Source organism: Perognathus longimembris, chromosome 13 (genome assembly GCF_023159225.1).
Source record: "Perognathus longimembris pacificus isolate PPM17 chromosome 13, ASM2315922v1, whole genome shotgun sequence".
Classification (NCBI taxonomy): Eukaryota; Metazoa; Chordata; class Mammalia; order Rodentia; family Heteromyidae; genus Perognathus; species Perognathus longimembris.
This window is the reverse complement of record NC_063173.1, coordinates 60,255,605-60,277,928: the sequence shown is the minus strand read 5'-3', so window position 1 is coordinate 60,277,928 and position 22,324 is coordinate 60,255,605. Positions and strand designations below refer to the sequence as shown.

The following is a 22,324-nucleotide window of genomic DNA, read 5'->3' as shown; positions in this document are numbered from 1 at the left end:
TGTGAAATCCTAGCTCTTGGAAGGTGACAATGCTGTTCTGCCACCTCACATTTCTGGAAATCTGGTTGTAGCATTGTTTAGGAAACTATAGACTGAAGAACAGCAGTTTTCTCTTAGCACCTCCATATCAGTACAGGTACATTCTGTGCCCAAATAAACAGTTTTAAAAAATCAATATTAAGAAATGTACTCACTGCCTTATGTACGAAACTGTAACTCCTCTGTACATCACTTTGACAATAAAGAAATGAAAAAAAAAATCAAACTTGAATCAAACAAGAAAACTTACATCTTCTTCTTGCGATGGATGAACTATTTCCACAAGCCTCTGGATAATTTTCTCCTCATTTAACCACTGTAAAACACATTATAGAAGTAATCATAGCAATGAGTGGCTCTTGTTCAAGCCACAAGGAAGATTAATATACTTGGAAATATCCATCACTTTTAAGGAGAATGTTACAGGTTTCTCTGGACTTTGAATGCTACAGAAAATTGAAAGTCCCCAAAGGAAATTAGCAGTGAATATATTATCAGTGACTAAGAGAAGCAACAACTCCCCAAATTCCAATGCCCACATACTAAAATTCTACATATCAGTTCCTCACTGGAAAGAGGCTATACTATGGCTTGGGGGTTGTGGTGGTGGTGGTGGTAAGGAAGGTGGAGGGTTCTCTTGTCATCTAAGAGAACGACAAGTGAGCTCAGAAGAATTAAGAGCAGTACTTAAGAATCAAGCCTTTGACCTGGTGCCAGTGGCTCAAGCCTATAATCTTAGCTCATCAAGAAGCTGAAATCTGAAGATCGAGGTTTAAAGCATGGCGGGGGGGGGGGGGGTCCAATCCTCTGGGTAAAGCAAACACAGGATGAACAAAAAGATATTTAGGTTTTAAAACTATATAAAGAGCTACTATCATGACCACTCTGTTGAAACACAGTGAATGACAGGAAAGCTGGGCACCGGTGGCTCATAGCTGTAATGTTAGCTTCTCAGGAGGCTGAGATCTGAGGATATGGTGCAAAGCCAGCTCAGTCAGGAAAGTCTATGACACTCTTATCTCCAATGAATGAATCACCAGAAAACCAGAAGTGGTGCTGTGGCTCAAAGGGACGGGGGGTGGGAATGTGGCCTAGTGGTAGAGTGCTTGTCTAGCATGTATGAAGCCCTGGGATTGATTCCTCAGCACCACATATACAGAAAAGGCCAGAAGTGGTGCTGTGGCTCAAGTGGTAGAGTGCTAGCCTTGAGCAAAAAGAAGCCAGGAACAATGTTCAGGCCCTGAGTTTAAGCCCCAGGACTGGCAAAAAAAGCTCAGGGACAGCACCTAGGCCCTGAGGCTCAAGCCCCCTGCAAGAAATTTTTTTAAAAAGACTAAGATATGAATAAGAGGAAGGAATAAGGGAGAGAGGGAGAAACAACTGGCTTAATGTTAGTTCTACAAGGAACTTTCAACCCATAAACAGCTGACTACATAGAAAAGTCACTTAAAAAAAAAAAAAAAGCAAACACTTGCTTGGTGCCTGTGGATCATGCCCTTGCTATTCAGGAGCATGAGATCATAGAGGATGGGTTTGAACATGGGCAGAAAATTCCTTGAGATTCTGCTTCCAGAGTAACCAGCACGGCTCATGTGGTAGTACTAGCCTAACAAGTGTGAGGCCCTGAAAATGAATGACATAACTAAATTACTGACAGGGAAGGGGTAGGGAGCTGGGGGAAAGTGAAGGAATGGGTGACACCGTCCAAAAAAGCAATGTACTCATTACCTGAGTTATGAAATGGTAACCCCTCTGTACAATACCTTAATAATAACAATAAAATCCTATTAAAAAATTTTAAAGCCAGGGACCGGTAGCTCACACCTGTAGCTACTCAGGAAGCTAAAATCTGAGGGTTGCAGTTCGAAGCCAGCCTGGGCAGAGAGGTCCATGAGACTCTTCTTATCTTAGCCAGAAAAAGCCCAAAGTGGTGCTGTGGCCCAAGTGGACGAGTGCTAGCCTTGAGCACAAAGAGGCTCAAAGACACTATACAAGCCCTGAGTTCAAGCCCCAGGACTGGCAATAAACAAACAGACAAGCAAACAGTAATAATAAAATTAAAACCCAACAAACAAAGAAGGTTGAGAGGAGGAGGAAGAGGAGGGAAACATCGATTTGCTAAAAGCACAAAGAAAAACCCCCAATATGGTCTTTGCCTTTTTAAGGGGAACACATCAATTACAGGGAAATGCCAAAAAGAAACCAAAAAAACCCTATCAAGCAGACATCACAAAGGGAATGGCCCAACTTTACATATTTTAAGATCTATTTTTCAAATAATCCAGAATTCTAAAACATGAACTTTGATTCAGTAAGTCCGGTAAAGATTTTTTTTTTTTTTTTTTAGGGCTGGGGATATAGCCTAGTGGGGCAAGAGTGCCTGCCTCGGATACACGAGGCCCTAGGTTCGATTCCCCAGCACCACATATACAGAAAACGGCCAGAAGCGGCGCTGTGGCTCAAGTGGCAGAGTGCTAGCCTTGAGCGGGAAGAAGCCAGGGACAGTGCTCAGGCCCTGAGTCCAAGGCCCAGGACTGGCCAAAAAAAAAAAAAAAAATAGAGAGAAAATGGACTAGGGAATGGTTTTAGAAGACAGAGAAGGGGGCTGGGGAAGGAGAGACCAAGGCATAGAAGAGAATGGAAGACACCAAAAACAACCCAGGTCCCTCATCCCTATCCTCATGCTATCATTTCTGAAATTACCATCTGTATGAATTTTATACCCTGTCCTGTCTCATAAAATCCCCATTCTCCTTACACTCCTGTAGATACAACTCTGTTTGATGTTCAGAGGTATGTACATGCAAATAAGACTCAGAGCTCCCAACTTTCCATTCTGCTGTTAGAGACCCCGGCTCAATCCAGTGTACCTCACCACCCAACAAAACCAACCAGCAAAGAACCACTCCCAACATCCTGTAGGCAGTCCTACAAGATGGAATCTTTTCCTGCACTGGAGCAGCTTCCACGCCCTCCCCACCCTGCCTCCCGGCACCAACCGTAATCCCACATGCTCCCCCACAAACAGCAGCCCTTTCAAAACATACCAGCACCCCCGACCTGAGTTAATGGCAGGCCACATTTCTACTTACATTCAGCACTTCTTGCCTGGGTTGTGGAGGCTCAATACATGTCAGGAGCCTGAGCAACAAATCCATGATAGCAGAAGTTCCTATGTGCTTTATAATAAGGTCTACAAAATCACGTTTCTTCTTTAAGAAATCCACAATCTGAAGGAGAACAAATAAAAAAACTAAATGACATGTAACATGGGAATTACAAACTTTAGAATGATTTAATACTGACTACCATCCTTTCTAAAATCCTGTCTCTACTTTAGACTGATCGAAAGCTAAGGGCTGAGCTGTGAGTGGAAAGCCTGACTCCTATTCAAAAACCACCTCCCAAATTAGCACACACTCCTTAACACAAACTGAGAAGAGTAAGAGTCTTTTCTTTCTAATACTATTTTTGGGAGTCCATTACGGGGCTTGAACTCAGAGCCGAGGCACTATCCCTGAGCTTCTTTGTGCTCAAGGCTAGTACTCTAACATTTGAGCCACAGAACCACTGCTGGTTTTTGAGTGGTCAACTAGAGATAAAGAATCTCACAGGGACTTTTCTGCCTAGGCTGGCTTTGAACCAAGATCCTCAGATCTGAGCCTCCTGGGTAGCTAGGATTACAGGTGTGAGCTACCAGTGCTCAGTGTGTTGTTAATTCTTAGAAGAATGGGAATCAAAAATTGAACACACATATACAAAGAGAATATACTATTATATAGTTTACAGACATAAAATACTTGTTAAGACTTAATACTACAAGCTCAGAATACTTAAAGCCCTGATTATATTTTAGCAAGTAAGAGAAAAATGCAAAACAAAAATTTGTACTTCAAAGAAATAGCTTTTGTTCCAGGGATCACCTCACACTGATGGATGGAGAAGAGCTGCAGGAAGGGGATTCTGACCTTTGTGGCTACAATGTTGTGTGCCTTTCCTGATTTCTGCTTGTGTGAGCCCATGGTCTATCAAAACCCACCATGCATCTTGAGAACAATACATTTACTGCAGTACTGCCACCACAGGACCTCATCACAGCCTAGCAAGTAGGGACTGAATGAATAATCCATGTTACAGATCTGAAACCAAGGATCAGGTAAGTTAAAAGAATGCCTAACTCCAGGACTTCAACTCAGAGCTAACTGCAGCAAAACCCACAGGTCTTTCATCAACCTGCATGAAGATGTCTAACTGCCAGACATGGCTGGAACCAGAATTGCTGCACATAATTAGATATAACTATAGGATTAACCAGTATCACACACTGCTTCCTGGATCATAAGGCTAAATATTTTGACATAAGTTTTTGAGAAATAGCATTGTTACTCTACTCACAATTGAATCTCATAAGTTTCTGAAAGGATAATAGGAGAGGAGGAAAAGGTCCATGACACTCCACAACTTATTGGCAGCAACAACGGACCTTGAGCCTACAAACATAAGCCTCGGCCAATGCTGTGTGGAATACAGAGAACCAAAGGCCTGTACCAGTCAACCCCGCCCAGTAACTGGATGCTCTGCTCTTTAAGTATAAAAGTATCTTTAGTAGTAAAGTCACTTAAGTCTCAAGTTTTTGTCAGTGCCTGTATTGCATATTTTTGTGCAACACGAAACCATTTTTTTACCCTCATAATTCTCAAAAGACAGAGGTGTCAAGTTCTACCCCCCTCTGTAACTTAGAGAAATCTATTCTCTAGAAAAAGTCCTGGAGGAAGAGTGAAGAGTAATGGGGTGACAGGACCTTCTCTGAGTGTTCAGTCACATGAACCACCATACCTAACACATCAAGTACGAAGTCTAACAGACACACAGAATCCAGGAAGTCTTACATATATAGTCTTTCTCATTGTATCATATGTAACTGAAAATCATGGCCTGTAGGTTTGGGTCTAATACAGAACTGAGAAGAAAAAGTATGCTGAAATTTGTCTCTACACGTCTGAAAACTGACTGGGGGCATCAAGGCTTGCACACTCCTAAAATAGTCAGCAGTACTTTTATTTCTAAGCATAAAGCAAAAATGAGAGACAATCTGTGTTGCAGTCTGTGTTGTAGTTACCATGATTTAGGATTATTACAAAAAGGAAACCTTTTTCCAACACACTTAGGAAAGTTATGCTACATAATTATGAGGTTGAAAGAACAATATTGTCTTTCTAAAATAAAACATGTACCCACTTCACCTTGCCATAGGACAGAACATACTGAGCCCAAAATAGTTCTAGTCCCTTCATGTGAGCTGATAGCAAGGCTGAGTCGCTGGAAACTGCTTTCCAACACGAAGAACAGCAGTCTGACTCGCCTGACCACTTTCACTGGTACCATGTAATCACACTCCTGCTTGTTTCACCTCTGGAGAGTACATCACAGTTTGTACTTGAGCATTTGAGGCTCTACTCTGTACTATTTCCATAAATGGATCATAATCTCGAGTCATTCACACAACTAGATATCCACTAGAAACAACAGTGGCTCTCAATTTTATTTTGCATTAGAGTTTCTGATACTGGGGACTAAGAACTTGCGATGTGAACAAATTCCCAGGCAACCCTAATGCACCTGGCTGGTCCAGGGACACCTTGGGAAACTATGCATGAGATGCTTGGGAAATAGCCTCCTATACAAGGTATGGGTGGGGGGGTTAGTGCCAGAACACTGAAGTATGAATTTCTGTTGAGCACTACTGAGCAGGAACTGCAGAGCTACAAGAGTAAAGTATTTTAGGGGCTGGGGATATAGCCTAGTGGCAAGAGTGCCTGCCTCGGATACACGAGGCCCTAGGTTCGATTCCCCAGCACCACATATACAGAAAACGGCCAGAAGCGGTGCTGTGGCTCAAGTGGCAGAGTGCTAGCCTTGAGCGGGAAGAAGCCAGGGACAGTGCTCAGGCCCTGAGTCCAAGGCCCAGGACTGGCCAAAAAAAAAAAAGAGTAAAGTATTTTAGTAGACCAGGCAATCATCAATTACATTTGAGGAAAAGCATTGGGGGAAACCCAGCAAAAGAGCTATAGCAGCACCCACAGTCCTGGGACTCCACCCACATACTCAATCACTGAGGTGCACAAACAGGGCTCAATAGTCTCAAGCTTCCAATCACTTGTCAAGAGGAAAAAAATCAAGTATGCTAACAAATTCAGTGAACTCCAACTCAATTAAAAGAATATGCCACTGAGATATAAATCAGTGTTTAGTCAGTCAGTGCTTAGAATGTTTAAAGCTTAAAACACATTTTCTTACAGCAATGAGACAAACTAAGAACACTACAGTGATAATATTACTAGAAATCATCTTGGGGACAACTGGCCCTAATACTTACCTTTTGGAAAACCATATTTACCTGTTCTGGTTTTCTGCTGATAAGAATACTTAGCACCTTGCTGAAGAAACTGGCAAGTAGTGGGTTCAAGGGGGAGTCATTTAGGAGGAAGCTATATAATTTCATTAGCAAGGATTCATCTTCTCCCAGTCTATCATTCATCTGGGAGACATCAGAAGTGAGCAACTCACAAGATATATTTGGATACCTAGAAGAACAGGATATTATACCAACAAATTAATTGCATAAAGTAAAACACATATTAAGGTTTCCTATAATTTTGTGAAAACAACATCTATAGGAAAAATCCATTTTATCCAATCTCAATTAAAATAAAATTTCTACTTTGTCTAAAAAATGGCCTTTTGGTTAAGTTTTAGTAAGAATATATTTCCCCCCAATAAAACTCAAGCACCCCATGAGCCAGGCTGCATGGCAGGAGGTAGGGCCTCCCCAGTTCTCAAGGAGGGCTGAGACCAGGATAAAAGCTGTAAGGACGTGGCCATCAGCAGTCTGTTCCCCACATTACTATAAGGGCTGCTGGGTTCCAGGAAGCTGAAGTGCACACAGCATCTAGAAATGACTCAGGCACATTACATGTACCTGGGTCAACCAGTGCTATTTTTAGATGGGTTGCAAATGATATGACAAGGTTGTTTTGATGAAGTTATCAAGTGTACAGTCTGCATTCTATCATGAGAACATATACTTTAATATACAAAAGGGGGATCAGGACACTAGCCCTGTGCTTTCCAAGCCAGCCTTCCTGCATCTTCCAGGGATTAGCAAAGACAAGAGCAGCATCTGCTCCCATAGCTTTAGAAATACCTGCACCCCCTCAACTGCTACCACCTCCAATGATCATTCAGTGACAGAGACAGCTGGTCCATCCTTTTTACTCCACTCCTGTTACCACAAACTGGCTCTATGTCAACAGTCCCAGTGAAGACTCCAAGACAGACAGACAACATTATCTGACCCACAGTCCCTTCCTTGTCAGGCACCCTGAAGCCGAAGCCACAGCTAGTCATTAGGTGTGGCAAGCAGGAAAGAGACAAAACAGCCCAAAGTGGCCACCTGACAAGAGAGGGAGGTGAAAACTGTGGGCTACAATCGGTGACACACCTGGAAAATAAGCAGATGGCTGCCTGGCGTGAAACATCTGGCTCAGACAGCACTGGCAACAGAGAAAGCCATAGCACCAAGAGTAGGGTCTAGGGCGAGGCCAGAAGACTGAGCAGCATAAGATTACAAAAAAACAAACAAACAAAACAAAACAAAACAAAAAAAACACAAAAAAGCCTTTGCAAGAGGAAGACTGAAAAGAAGAGGAGACCTAGCAGAGGGCTGGGCATGAGGATCACAATATCAAAGATTTGTCTTCTGGAGGATTCTGGTTCAATAAATCTCTTCCTCACTTGGTGTTTATAAACTTACAGAAGGTAATTGTAATACCAGGGGAAAGATTATGTAGTAGTTACAGCAACAGTTACTGGAGTCATACTATCTGGATTCAATCCTATCTCCACTAAATTACAAGCTGTATATCCTTGAGCAAGTTCCTAACCTCTCTGCGCCTCCGTTTCTAGGTTTCTAATATTAAGGCAATAGTCCTCATCTTTAGAGGAGGTAATACATCCACAATGCTTAGAAAACAATGTGGGATAAAATTGTGTCTAAAGAGTACTGTATTCTTCTTTACCTTTCTTTTTACTATCAATTGCAGAAATGTTGCTTTTAAGAGGAAGAGTAGACACACTGCTTCAAACGTCTCAACATGAAAACAGCGAATAAAGGTACTAAGACTCAACCTGTGAGCAAAATGCACAGGTGGATTCAATCTCATACAGGAGTTCCAGACAAATCAAGACATGGGGGTCATTTCAACTGTTCCTTCATCTACTCAATGAAATGCATCATGAGGCTGTGCATTGCATAAAATTATGGTTTGGGAACAGGTGGGACTCCTCAATATTCAATGTTTCTACAGCACCCAAAGGTGTCCTCCTTTCCAACCCTGGGTAATACCTCCAGCACGCTCTCTTTGACCTCACTTGCACAGAGTAAACAGGGGTCAGAGGAACCACATGGCTCTCTGACCTGATTTGGCCCACCCTTGCCTGAGGCCACCCTGCACTTGTTGGCTGGCTTGTAGGACATACTAGATAGCATCCTCATTTCCACTACTTACTCTCTATTGCAGCTGTCTCTCAGGCATACTCACAGACCAAATTAGCAAGAACGTCCACAGATCTCCTGACTCCACACCTGCTTTCAGCCACTCATGCTCTCCTCAGCTGTCTACCCCTCCTCCTCCTCAGAGCAGCTCCACTCTAGAGCAGCCCTTGCTAGCGTGACCACATGTCCTCTCATTCTTGTGGGCAACAGCCCTGACCACCATCTCACTCTTCTCCCTGAAGGCTGACATTGGTGGCTTTTAGGCTGAATTCTCTCCTGACTCTCCTCTTGGGCCTGGCCACTCGTTGAGCCTTATGAAACACTGGTCCTGCCACCAGCCTCCATCTCTAGTCTCTGATCCTTTCATCATCTGCCTAGCTCCAAAGCTGATCTTGGCCAGCCCCATGGCAGCACAGGGCCCCCGTCTACCTGGTGCCACTCCTTGTCTCCACCCAAAGCCAACCAGGCAGCTCAAACCTGACTGAAGTTACACACCTGAACTTCCCTTGATGTCTACCCTCAGGTGCCATCCCTCAAATGCCAGGCCAATACCTTGAGTCTCCTTAACCAGGCCACTCCCAGTCACATCCAGCAGGAGACCCTTTCAGTTCTAACTTCATCTAACCTGGAATCTAACCATTCTCCCGTCTGGTCGCTGAGATCTTCTCTTTCTCTGCTGATCATTGCAGCCTTCTGACTACCTACCCTTTCTATCCTTTTTCCTTTTTTTTCTAGTTGGCTGTGGGGTTTGAACTCAGGGCCTGAGCCATTCCTGGGCTTTTTTGCTCAAGGATAGTGCTCTACCACTTTAAGCCAAAGCGCCACTTCTGGATTCTGCTGGCTAACTGGACATACTTTCCTGCCTGGGCTGGCTTCAAACCATAGTCCTTAGATCTCCTGAGTAGCTAGGATTACAAGCGTGAGCGAGCAGTGCTTGGCTCTCCTTGTTTTATCCTCAGGGCCTCAAAGCCCTAGAGTAGACACAGAGCACATAGAAAGCAAAGTCAGTCAACATCACTCACTGTTTAAAATCCTTAGGTGGCATTTTGTTTCAGTCCAAGTGAAGCAAAGGTCCTGAAGAGCCCACCAGGTTCTCTTGTGGCCTGTCTCTGTGGCTGCCCTGGACTCATCCCTTTGTCCCTCTTCCCATGTATCTCTCTATGAGGGTCCCCTTCCTGGCTGCCTGTTGCTCCTGGGGTACATCAAGCACAGCTGCATGCAAGGGCTTCAGCGCTTGTTGTTTGTTCCATGCCAAGCCCCAGCATGGCAACCTTCTCATTACTGCATAGCTCTCCTCACAGGTGGCCTTTCTCTCTTGAGCAAAGGTGAATACTACGATTTGAACCAAGAACCTGGTGCTTGCTACACAAGTGCTCTGCCTAGTTTTTAGCTGATTGTTTTTTAAGATATGGTCTTGCTTCCTGCCTGGCAACATGCCTGGACCTTGATCTATCTATTTTAGGCTTCCTGTATTTGCTGGAATAATAGGCACATGTCACCACTTTAAGCTTCCCACTGTGGAGAATGAGTCTTACCAAATTTTCTGCTCTGGCTGGCCTGGAACCTTGATTCTCCCAATCATAGCCACCCATGTAGTTTAGAATGACAGCAAGTGTATATCTTTGCACCTAGCTTTGGGTGACAAGGGTTCTCACAAATTTTTCTGTCCTGGCTGACCTAAAACCTTGAACCTCCCATTTTCAACCTCTCAAGTAGCTATGATTACAGATGTGAGCCACCAGTGCATGGCTCAAAGGCACTTTTTAAATAAGATCTTCCCCTGAACACTCTGCTTCCACCTATCACCTTCAGCAGTCCTTGTCTTATCCTGCTTTTTCTCCAGAGGACTTCACTGACAAAATACTGTTTTAACCATAAACAGTAATCACTCCATATTTAAGGCATAAATACTAGTGAATTCCTGGATGACTGACTATATTCCATAATTATTCAGCAAAGAGTTCACATACTGTCTAGAAAAGCCCCTTGTGCTAATCTAAGTGTTTGAGTCCCCCAAGGTACAGTCCATACTCATATTGCTATTGTTCAAATGGACAGTGGAGTACTGCTCCCTCCAGCTCAAGGCACGCTCCTTCCAAGTGGTGCTACCCACGATATTCAAGAAGAGGTTGTGCACCTGAGACTTCTGTTCCCACAGCCTCAAAAGCAACACAAAATGGTCAGAGAAGGAATATTATATCGCTGTGCTTTCAGGTGTCACATGTGTTGTAACTAGTATGGGAAGGGAGGGTACAATTTCTCTTCATGAAGCAAGCAGTTCACATACCTCTCACAAGGTAAAGAACTACTAACTTCATTTGGCATGTGAAGAACCAGACCCAGGAAGGGAAGCTACAGTCCCAAGTTCTCGGAACAAGTGCAGAGGAAGGACCACAGCGCTTCTAGGAGGGCCTGATTGCAGGCCTGTGCTCCTGGACCCACAGCACCTCTCAGGTGATGTGCCCAGGGCAGAGAGCACACATGCTAGTTCACTGTGGAAGAATCAAAGTACCTCTCTTGTTAGGGAATGAGGGCACAATACTATTTCTAGTGCCAGAATTCTTTCATATCTCTTTTGATCTCTGAGTGGAGGCTTTCACTTAATGGGAAGATATAAAATTTATTGGTTGGCAGAGGAAAAAATATGACATCCTTTGAACATCCAAACTCCCAGTAACTTAAGGCATTAGTAAGAAAGGATTAGCTCTCTGACTGCATAGTTCTCCCCAAGAAAAGGAAGAGGGTCAGAATAGGGAAGGAGGGGCAAAGGAAGCATCAGCAAAAGGCCATGGGTCTTCTCCAAGCTGATTTGGGGCACCAATTAATTTTTTTCTTGAAGGTGCTCTATTCTGGAGGGCCAGATAGGGAACAATATTTGAAGAGTTGGATATAGAGAAATAACTAGTACTTCTATTTAAAAATACCTAGTATTAGAATAACACTGTTCATTATCTGACTTATGAAATAACCCCTCTGTACATCACCTTTACAACAATTTAAAAAATTAATATATACTTAATACAAAGAGTGGGTTTTTTAAGGTTTTATTAATTAAACATTTTATTAATTGAAAGTTAAAATTTTTAAAGGTTTTATAAATAATAGTTACAAAAGCTCCTCACTGCATCATGTTGTTTTGTTATAAGCAGATTAAACCAGTGATAAGCAGAAAAATCCATTATATTTACTGTGGCATTTCCTGTTTAAATACAGCTTTGCTAATTTCACCAAGACTTGTACACTAATTTTCAAGTAAAAGAAGGTCAGATTTTTTTGTGTATCAGCAATGCTCACAACCCACACTCCAACTCAGACCTGCTGGGCAATTTAGGGCCGTCACATAACGTCTGGCTTCTAACTTGAGTAGTCTTGCTATTTTAAGAAGGTGCTCATTACTTTACAAAGCAAGCTGTCCATCCATGAAACCTGCTGGCTGAAATTCAGATTCCTGTGAGCTGATAGGCTTAGTTCTAGAATGGACTGTGTGCTCCACTGAATCTGTCACTCTTGGTCGTCATCTCAACATTCTGTCAATGACTTCAGGGGCTCTAGGGGATTCTTGGTCAGGACTCTATCATCTCTACCCCGACTTAACTTTAGTCCCACCCTAAAGAGAAGGTTGAATTTTCTTACTTGTATCTGATCTTTTCATCCATGTCTTGAGGTGGTTCTTCTATAATGAATGAGACTAAATCTTCGAGACATTCTGCTTTTAACAGAAACTCTATAAGTTTGCGGTTCTGAGCTTTACATTCCTGTAAAACATCTTCCTCATCCATTAACTCCTTCAGTGTTACATCTTCTCTTTCTAGAAGTGTGTCTATGTGGGATGATGAATGAAGATCAAATTTCCAAAACATGCTGGTCTAAACAAAATGCAGAGAGTATTTCATATAATTTCAACTTTACATATTAATTTCCCATAATTCAAATTGCAGAACAACTTGGCTGACATAAAAGTAAAATAACTTCCATCTTAAACCTATAAAGTACTCCTTAATAACTAACATTGCAGGATGTTTTTTTCACTTCTAAGAAAATAATTTTATTGGTTAAAGTGTTAATACAAAAACGTTCAAAGCTAAAATTAACAGCCATTTAAACTTGCCAAATTAATTTACCCATACTTTTGTTTTAAAAAAAAAACTGCTGGAAGGAAAGAAAGGCAGAAAATAACCCTTTTCTGAAGGGTACAGAACATATTCCTCATAAAATTATCTTTAGCAACTAATGTGGGTCTTTCTAGAACTCTTTGTAGAATATGAAAAAAGTGAATGGCCACTGCAAACTAGTTCTTTTAGCTTTTTCATTCTCAAAAGCCTGATACCATACAATGGTAAAGTCTGTGCTATTCTTAATAAAGATAGTTAAAAATGGAATCTAATGTTGAAATTTAGATAAGCAGGTTCTTCTAAGTTATTTCATTTGATAAGTCAAACCTAAGGCAATCACCCCACAGTATGACATGTATGCTCTTTCCTCAACTTTATCTTCCCCACCTTCAACAAGTTAGAGAGCTACAGAAGATACTTATGTTCCAAATGAAAATAAGCATGAACAGCATGCCCATGGTCTCATCTGAAGACTGTAAATATTGAGAGCATCCTAAAGGCCATCTCTGACCAACCGGTGACAAGATGACAGCATCAAGTGTAAGTCATCAGTAGGAACAGAACCCACCAAGTCATTGGTAGCTGTCAAAGAGGCTCACTGCAGAATTCCTGAGCTAGAATGTGGTAAGAAAGTGATGGCTTGTAATGCCTAATCAAACTTCTCCATCAGTGATAGCTTCACTAGCAGCCCAGGCAGTGTCTCATTATTGTTAGCATCCACAAGCTACTTAGTAAATTCCTGGGTTAAAGGAAAGAAGATGGGGAGCCTATGTAAAGCACACATTTTTACTATGTGTTTTGCTAAATCCACCCATGTTGGAAGACTAGGCAGAAAGGTACTCATAAATACCTGCTTCAAAATACTTAAAAAAAATAAAGAGAGATCACAAGGACAAATCTTATTTATACTGCTAGTTATATGATTAATCTAATAATGAAGGAGGAGAAGGAGGTGGAGGAGGAGGAAGAAGTAGTAGCAACAGCAGTAGCAACAGTAGCATCTGCTCATACCTGTTATCCTAGCTACTCAGGAGCTGAGATCTGGGGAATGTGGTTCAAAGCCAGCCTGGGGGACTGGGAATATGGCCTAGTGCTAAAATGCTCGCCTGGTATATATACATGAGGCCCTGGGATCAATTCCCCAGCACCAGATATATAGAAAAGGCCAGAAGTGGCACTGTGGTTCAAGTGGCAGAGTGCTAGCCTTGAGCAAAAAGAAGCCAGGGACAGTGCTCAGGCCCTGAGTTCAAGCCCCAGGACTGGCAAAAAAAAACAAAACAAAAAAACAACAAAGCCAGCCTGGACAGGAAAAGCCATGGGACTCTCATCTCCAATTAGCTACTACAAAAACCAGAAGTGGCACTATGGTTCAAAGTGGTAAAGCACTAGGCTTGAGCGACAAAGCTCAGGGAAAGCACCCAGGACAAAAGAAAAAAGAAAGGAAAGAGAATTTTAGGGAAGCTCAAAAAAGCTCCATCGTGGGGCTGGGGATATAGCCTAGTGGCAAGAGTGCCTGCCTCGGTATACCTGAGGCCCTAGGTTCGATTCCCCAGCACCACATATACAGAAAACGGCCAGAAGCGGCGCTGTGGCTCAAGTGGCAGAGTACTAGCCTTGAGCGGGAAGAAGCCAGGGACAGTGCTTAGGCCCTGAGTCCAAGGCCCAGGACTGGCCAAAAAAAAAAAACAAAAAAACTCCATCGTGAGTTTCAAATAGATTATGAAATACGAAGAATATTATAAGCCACATCTGCTTAAGAGAACATTTTAATGCTTTCAATGAAACATGGCAATGTGTTCATGATCATTACAGCAAGGGGCCTAAGACCTGCTGAGGAACAAACAGCAGCTGCAGTTCACCTAATCCAGACTTACAATAGCTTGCTCAACAAGAAGCTCCATAGGATGGTACCAGGTTCACAGTCAGAGGCATGGCTTTTTCCTTTTCATGACTAATCTGGAAATTTTGTATAGATGACATCAAAGAACATGCCAGATGAACACAACTCAAAGCACAAATAGTAGTAGTCACATTAGCAGGCAACCCCTCTGCTCATGGTGAGGAGGGCGCTACTCTGCAGGCCTGCCTGGCAAACAAACTGAAGGCCTGTACTACTGAGGCAAGCAGCGAGTGGATTCTAATACAATTACTGAGTTTGGACTTTCTAGAAAGAACACAATTTTGTGGGAAAGATCAGTGGCAATAAACCTTAGACATAAATGCTTTGGTATTTTGCAGGTTTGTGGGAAATGGCAAGCTAAAAAACATAAGCATGACATTTGGGCCTCCCGAAAAAAAAGACAAGATGATGCTAAGAGATAAATCCAATGAAGGGAAAAGGGGGATAGTTGATCTCCATCCCTACAAAGAAGTCCTCCCTTGTTTGGGGACACAAAGTAGCACTGTCAAGTGCTTTCAACAATACTTCTGCTGGAGTAACACAATTGCTTATTAGTAACTTCTTTTTTAAAAAGTCATTTTTTAAAGTTTATTTTTACCATTCTTCCCCATGCTTAAGAAACTTAAAATAGCCATTTTAGCATAGTGTCTTATAACATGAGGCTATGTAATGCTGGTTTATGAAATCTAAAAAAAAATACTAACCTGCACTATTCCTTAAGGTTATGAACAAGCACAACAGCTCTAGTTTAAAAGAGCAAAACCCCCAATAAGTGCATCTTGTCTTCAAAGCTGATCATGGAAATGCTGGTCCTAGCATGCCTGAAGATTGGCAGTTCAGTTTATTTATTTAAATATATCTGCAAAGGAACAGTCTAAAAAGAAACCTTTCCCACAAACACCAAGCCACTCCCCATCCATCAGTATGTAACAGTCTGTTTTTGTTTGGTTTTGTTTTTGTTGCCAGTCCTGGGGCTTGAACTCAGGGCCTGAGCACTGTCCCTGGCTTCTTTCTGCTCAAGGCTAGCACTCTGCCACTTGAACCACAGTGCCACTAATATGTAACAGTCTGAAAGACCATCTTCAGTAATTCAATGTTCTTTCTACATGAAGAAAACTGAACATAGAAATATAGCATAACATCTTAAAAAACAATGTCAGAACAAATCTTTATTTTTCATATTCCCATACAAAAAACAAAGCATAATGAAACACACACACACACACACACACACACACACACACACACACACACACGCCTGTGTGGTGCACTGTGTGGTGCAACACGTCAGTAATCAGCCAGAAGAATGTGAACTGAGACCTTTGTCTCAAAGCAAAAAACCCAATCCAATCTGAAATAAAATGCCCATCAGAGTTTAACTTGAAATTGTTAGTCATGCTAGAATTTACCTACTTCAAGTAAACTCTGCAAAATCTCAGCATTATGAAGGAAATTCATTAAATGCAAGATTTATAAAAGACTGATCATCAATCGTAATGAAGTAAGAACAAGAGTTGGTAAACACCTAACCCAGCCCACATAGCCTGCCTATCAAGAATGCTTAAGACACTGGGAAAGAGAACAAGGCAAGGAATGACATTGCCCAAAAGAAATGTACTCATTACCTGACTTATGTAACTCTAACCTCTCTGTGTATGTATCACCTTTATAATGACAATAAAAGTGGGGGGGGAGAATAATTAAGACATTTAACACATTATTTTTTTTTTAGCCAAGAAACTTGTAAATATTTACTCTCTAGTTCTTCTTGGTCCAGAGGAAATACATTCCCATTAACACTTGCTTTTAGTCCTCTCCCCCCACACCCCCACCCCGTCCCTCCCGGGCATCACACCAGCCAAGGCCCCCCACCTGCCTAGGTAGGTAGGTATGGCCAGATTCTTAAGTTTTCTCCAACGTGCCATGAACCACAAAACACCTAAAGAATGGTAGAGCAAAGGTGTTCATCCTCACACTACCACATAGCAGAATGCTGCCCAGAAATCAGAGCACTAGACCAGGCTGCTAGAATAAGCTCAAAGCAATCTGTCACCATCTACTTGGGCTGTGTTATTCCCCCAGTGTGGGCTACCTAATGACCCAGGTCCTCCAATTCCCCAGCCCATAGCCCTGGCTGTTTCACTATACTTATTTAAAACACAAGTTAAATAGGAGAAAAGGAAGTTTTTAGCAACTATTGTAAAAATGACATCAATTCCTTTTGTTCTCCACTATCCTGAGTTAGCATAGCATTTTTTCCAAACAGAACTCTGAAATGTACATTTCCATAGGAATTTCCTTCATATTGGGAATATGAACTGATAATCAAACTTAAAGCAAAGAAGACTTAAAAGCAGACATTATGTACTATACCTCACAGCCAAACAGCAAACTGACTAGAAACACATGGCACTGGTAAATTATTTACACTAGGCTTGCCCCTTGTTTCTATGTGTGCCCCAAGTAGAAAGAAGCTAGAAATGAAATAATAACTGCAAAGTTCAACTACCAGGCCTGAGGTAAACTAAAGTAGTTAAAAATACTGACTACTCAGATTAGCAGAAAAACTAGTATAAGAACAATTCATTCTTAGTAAATGTAAGTATACTTTAAAATTCACCCCAAACTATAGTTAAATAGCAATTAGAGATAAGCACAATTTCTTACAGTAAATTAACAACACAGGTAGGTGATAAGCCAACCTACCCTCCATCTTCCTAGACTCCTGGGTTTGTTTTGGCCAGTCCTGGGGCTTGAACTCAGGGCCTGAGCACTGTCCTTGGCTTATTTTTAGCTCAAGGCTAGCACTCTATCACTTGAGCCACAACGCCACTTCTGGCTTTCTCTATATATGTGGTGCTAAGGAATCAAACCCAGGGTTTCATGTATGTGAAGCAAGCACTCTACCACTAGGCTATATTCCCAGCTCCTAGACTTGTTTTTTTTTTTTTAATAAAAGATCAAAGAAATTTAAAAGTGACATTTTTTTGCCACAAGGGCTACATATTAGTAGGTCCCTACCTACGGAGCCACCTTGTCACCTGATGTCAGAGAAAACTGTTTTTCTTAACTTTTCCTGTAAACTACAAGTACATACATAAAACAGGACCAAATGGTTGAGTAAATCTATTCTACTCAGACCAAAGCTTTAATTAAAAAGAAAAAATTACAGAAAATTATTACAACAGTTTCATAACAAATCTTTTTTCGAATGAAGCCTGGCACATGGTCACTTTACTTCAAAGCATTCAAGCAATGAGTGTCTGACAATTCCTCAGAATGTGGGTAAATCACTTGCAAGAGCATCTGTCTACCTGTGTCACCTGCCAAGGCAGTGCTCAGAGAATGCAAGTACATTCACCAAGGCCCAAAGGTGGTCTATGAAAACTACCTACAACGACTTGTATTAATCCTGAACATTTCCTCCAGAACATCTGTATTACTACTAACCCCTAATAGACCTGGATTCCACCAGCAGCTCAATCACTAGCATATATTGAGAGGCCTGGCACAAGTCATGTCATTCCTCTAACCCTCAGTATTCTGAGTTAACTGGCCGTGCTCATTTGGTGAACAGACAGCACCTATAGGGACCCAGCTAACAGAAGCTACTACTGTGCAGTAAACGTGTCTGACAACACAACCAGGAACCATTATTAACTTTTTTGGGGGGTAGTATCGGGGATTTGAACTCAGGAATGTTTACTAGGCAGGCACTCATTTGCAAATGACTTATAACTGAACTATAACTCCAGCAATCGAGGAGCATGGGAAGAGATTGTGACTTAGAAAACAGAGCTTTGCCCTGAGATTCTGCATTGCTAACAAATTCCCTTATGCTTCCAATACAAGTTTAAATCATTGCTGCTTGTTCATAATTCACAAAGAGCTGGGCACTGGTAGTTCAAGTCTGCAGCATTAGCTATACAGAAGATGAAATTCTGAGGATCATTATTTTGAAGCCAGTCAGAGAAGAAAAGTCTGTGAGACTTGTATCTCTAATCAAGAAAAAGCTGGAAATGGAGGTGTAGTTCAAGTAGTAGAGCAAATAATTCACAAAGATACAATAGAGGACCATTTCAGCCAATGTCTTCACAAATTGTAAGTATACTCACATGATTATATAACCATGAAAAACCTGCTAATACAAATGTGTAACTGTGTTACTTATTCCAGAAACTCCCTCAGGACTGTTACTAAGTTTCTTTCCAACAAGATATAAGCATAGCATACTGTATTACTCTCCAAAAGGATCTCAGGAAAAACAAAGACACAGTACACTAAAAGACAAACTATTAGATTCTGTCAGAACTTTAAAGAAGAACCAACACCAATATTACTCATACTTTTCCACTAGACAGAAAGAAGGAATTTTACCAAATTCATTCAGAGCTAGTTGTACCTATTCTCCAAGCCAGACAAGAACACAAGAAGTCATTCTGATCAAACATGATGCAATAATTCTCAACAAAATACTTGCACACAGTAAAAAGATCATATAATGATTAAATTGGTTTCATCTCAGGGATTCAAGGATGGTTCAACATGCAGAAATCAATAAATGGAATGCAGCATATAACAGAATCAAGGACAAAAATTCCATGACCATCCCGATTGACACAGAAAAGGCCATCCTTTTATGACAAAATCTTTGAAGAAACTAGGAATAAAAGGAATAATTAAAGCTACATTTGACAAGTTTATAGTCAACATCATATGAAATGAGAAACTGCTCATCTCTCCTAAAGTCAGAAATAAGAGGAATATGGCTGGGAATATGGCCTAGTGGCAAGAGTGCTTGCTTTATACACATGAAGCCCTGGGTTCTATTCCTCAGCACCACATATATAGAAAAAGCCAGAAGTGGTGCTGTGGCTCAAGTGGTAGAGTGCTAGCCTTGAGCAAAAAGAAGCCAGGGACAGTGCTCAGGCCCTGAGTTCAAGCTCCAGGACTGGACAAGAAAAAAAAAAAAAAAAGGAAGAAGACAAGGGTGTTCGACTCTTACTTAATATATTATTGGAATTCCTACCAGAGCAATATGGCAATTATAAAGATTCAAAAGGGAAAGGAAGAAATCAAATTATCCCCATTTGCATAAGACTTGATATTACATGTAAAAAGATCCCAAAGATTCCACCATAAATTGTGTAGATTCATTAAAAGCACTTTTAGAAACATGGCAGGATACAAAACCAGCACCCCCCCCCAAAAAAAAATCAGGAGCTTTTATATATACCAATAACAAAAAAAGGCTAAGAAAGGAATCACAAAAACAATTCCATGCACAACAGCATCACAAACAATAAAACAGTCAGGCCCCAGTGGCTCATGCCTGTAATCTTAGTTACTCAATAGGCTGAGATCTAAGGACTGTGTTCGAAGACAGCCTGGATAAGAAAGTCTGTGAGTCTCTTATTTCCAATAAACTACCAAAAAGCCAGAAGTGGAACTGTGGCTCAAATGGTAGAGCACTAACCTTGAGCAAAACACTCAGGGACAGTGCTCATGCTCTGAGTTCAAGCCCCATGACCAACAACAAAAAGCTAAATCTTGAATGAGGAGGTTCACAGGGGAATCCTGAGAATTTTTTATTTTGATAACTCGAAAGTGGAATAAATGTAAAAAAAAAAAACTTAGTTCATTCAAACAGTTTGGCAAACAGGATATCTAATTAAATGTGAAAGGGAGGGGAAAAAAATAACTGGACTCAGAACTCATCCTAGAGCTAATGATAGGATCTTCTAAGTAGTAAATAAAGCCTGATTGAAAAACTCACAGCAGTAGAAGTAGAAAGGAAAAAGCTGTAAGAGTTACTAAAAGAATAGATCAGAAATTAAAGGCAAATAGCACAGTAAAAAGTAATTTAAAAAAAAATGTCGAGTCTTGGAGCAGGCAGGAGTCCAGAGATTGGTCCAAGACCTAATCATTTGTCTACCCTCATTGAGATACAATGGTCCAAAAGAAACTATGTTAAGTATGCTTGTATGACACCCCCACAGGCTCTACTGTATGACTTTCTATTAAGTGCCAACTAGGAAAAACGTCAAATCTGCAAAGTCAGTTTCTGATGCTTAATAAAAAGTTCCCAATAAAGAGCCCCAAACTGATAGCAGTTAAAACTCAAAAGGTGACAAGGAGCTGGCTGGAAGCCAAAAATCCTTTGCTAGTATAAAACCAACATCACACAGATGCAAAGAGCCAGATGAGCCATACGCAGAGGCCTGGGTTACAGGTCTCTATTAGCACTCTTACTCTACATGCTATTTTAGTCTGCTAGGCTGGCTTAGTGCACAGCTCAGTCTCCCTTGGAAACTAGGAGGTCATTGAGTTCTGTGGAATCTTACATATAGCAAAGTGGACCACAGAGGCTACTGTGTTACTTCCTAAAAGCATAGTAGTTTCATATAGTACCCAGCTCAAAGACAATGCCCTAGACCTGGTTCCCATGGGCTCTAGTATCTCAGAGCACTGCTTTCCTTGATATACAGCTCCTTAGGAAACTTCTGGTGATCTCAATTGATCTTACCTTTCAAACCAAGGTTAAAAATCAAAAGAAACGTTTTCTTCTCTGTGGCTCCTTGCCCATCACAGGTTATCCTGATGATAACTGTCTTCCAACTTACTGCATTAGAAGATTAGCTGGACTAAAATAGTATGTCATAGGAAACAGAAGCACTCCTATTAAAAGAGAGAGAAAAAAAGAGCAGATAATCACACATGTTTCTCTGTTGGTGTGACATAGTTGCCATTAAGAAGTACTGGTTCAAGTCTTGATTCCCACAGGATAATGCTCAGAGAATTAAACATTTTCTACATGAAAAAGGGGAGGAAAAAGCACCGCCACCTCTTTACCGAAACTAAACAGTAGCACAAACATAAATAAAGATGCCACAATATCATTATCAGTGAGGGAAGAAAAGTATATATTCTTATGTTTGTTTTATGAAATAACTACAAGATTGGCTACGAAGGCCTCATACTTTAAAATACTACAACACAATTCAAAGGTAACATCTTATTACTTGAGTTATCTTTTATGAAAAACTGTGAGTAGAATATTAAGCTCACAGAAGTACCTGCTGTAGCCAAATTCCTCTTATGTCAATTAACCAAACACTGAGCACAAAAGAAAAATACAGATTGCCTTCCAAAGCTATGACATAGATAGCTAAGTATTGCAGGAAAGTCTCAAACTGTGTACACTCTATTAATTAGAAATTCTCTATGAATGTTGTCTACAGGCATCTAAAAATAAAATGTTCATCTGCCTTTCTTCAATAAAACACATTACTACATTGTGATCTCAACAAATACTTCCTCTTACCTAAGATAAATTCAAATTCAAGGTCACACAAGGCTACACAGCAAGACAGTCCCAACCCCCCCCTACACACACACACACACACACACACACATACACATACACGAAATGGAGGAGAAAAGGAAAGGGAAAGAAAAGGAAGCTGGGAGCCAGTGCCTTGTGCCTGACCTGTAATTCTAGCTACTCATGAGGCTGAGATCTAAGGATGGCAATTTGAAGCTAGTCCGGGAAGGAAAAGTCCACGAGACTCTTTATTTCCAATAAACTACCAAAAAGCCAAAAGTGGAGCTATTGGTAGCACATTAGTCATGAGCAAAAAATCCAAAGACAGTGCGCAGGCCCTGGGTTCAAGTCCCAGGACCCTCACACAGAAAAAAAGGGAAAATATGATGGTTCCT

At 41.3% G+C, this 22,324-nt stretch overlaps 1 protein-coding gene across 13 annotated transcripts in view; it reads right to left on the bottom strand.

The window, feature by feature from the left end:
* Ppp6r3 (protein phosphatase 6 regulatory subunit 3) overlaps window positions 1-22,324 on the bottom strand; it is a 105,465-nt gene that overhangs the window by 50,173 nt on the left and 32,968 nt on the right. For all 13 annotated transcript variants that reach the window (XM_048359681.1, XM_048359684.1, XM_048359686.1 and 10 more), the window contains exons 2-6: window positions 21,132-21,283; window positions 12,227-12,459; window positions 6,437-6,623; window positions 3,132-3,269; window positions 290-355 (exon numbers count right to left, since the gene is read on the bottom strand). In XM_048359681.1, the coding sequence (XP_048215638.1) occupies window positions 290-355; window positions 3,132-3,269; window positions 6,437-6,623; window positions 12,227-12,453 (618 nt within the window). In that variant the 5' untranslated portion in view covers window positions 12,454-12,459; window positions 21,132-21,283. The remainder of the gene's footprint in view (window positions 1-289; window positions 356-3,131; window positions 3,270-6,436; window positions 6,624-12,226; window positions 12,460-21,131; window positions 21,284-22,324) is intronic.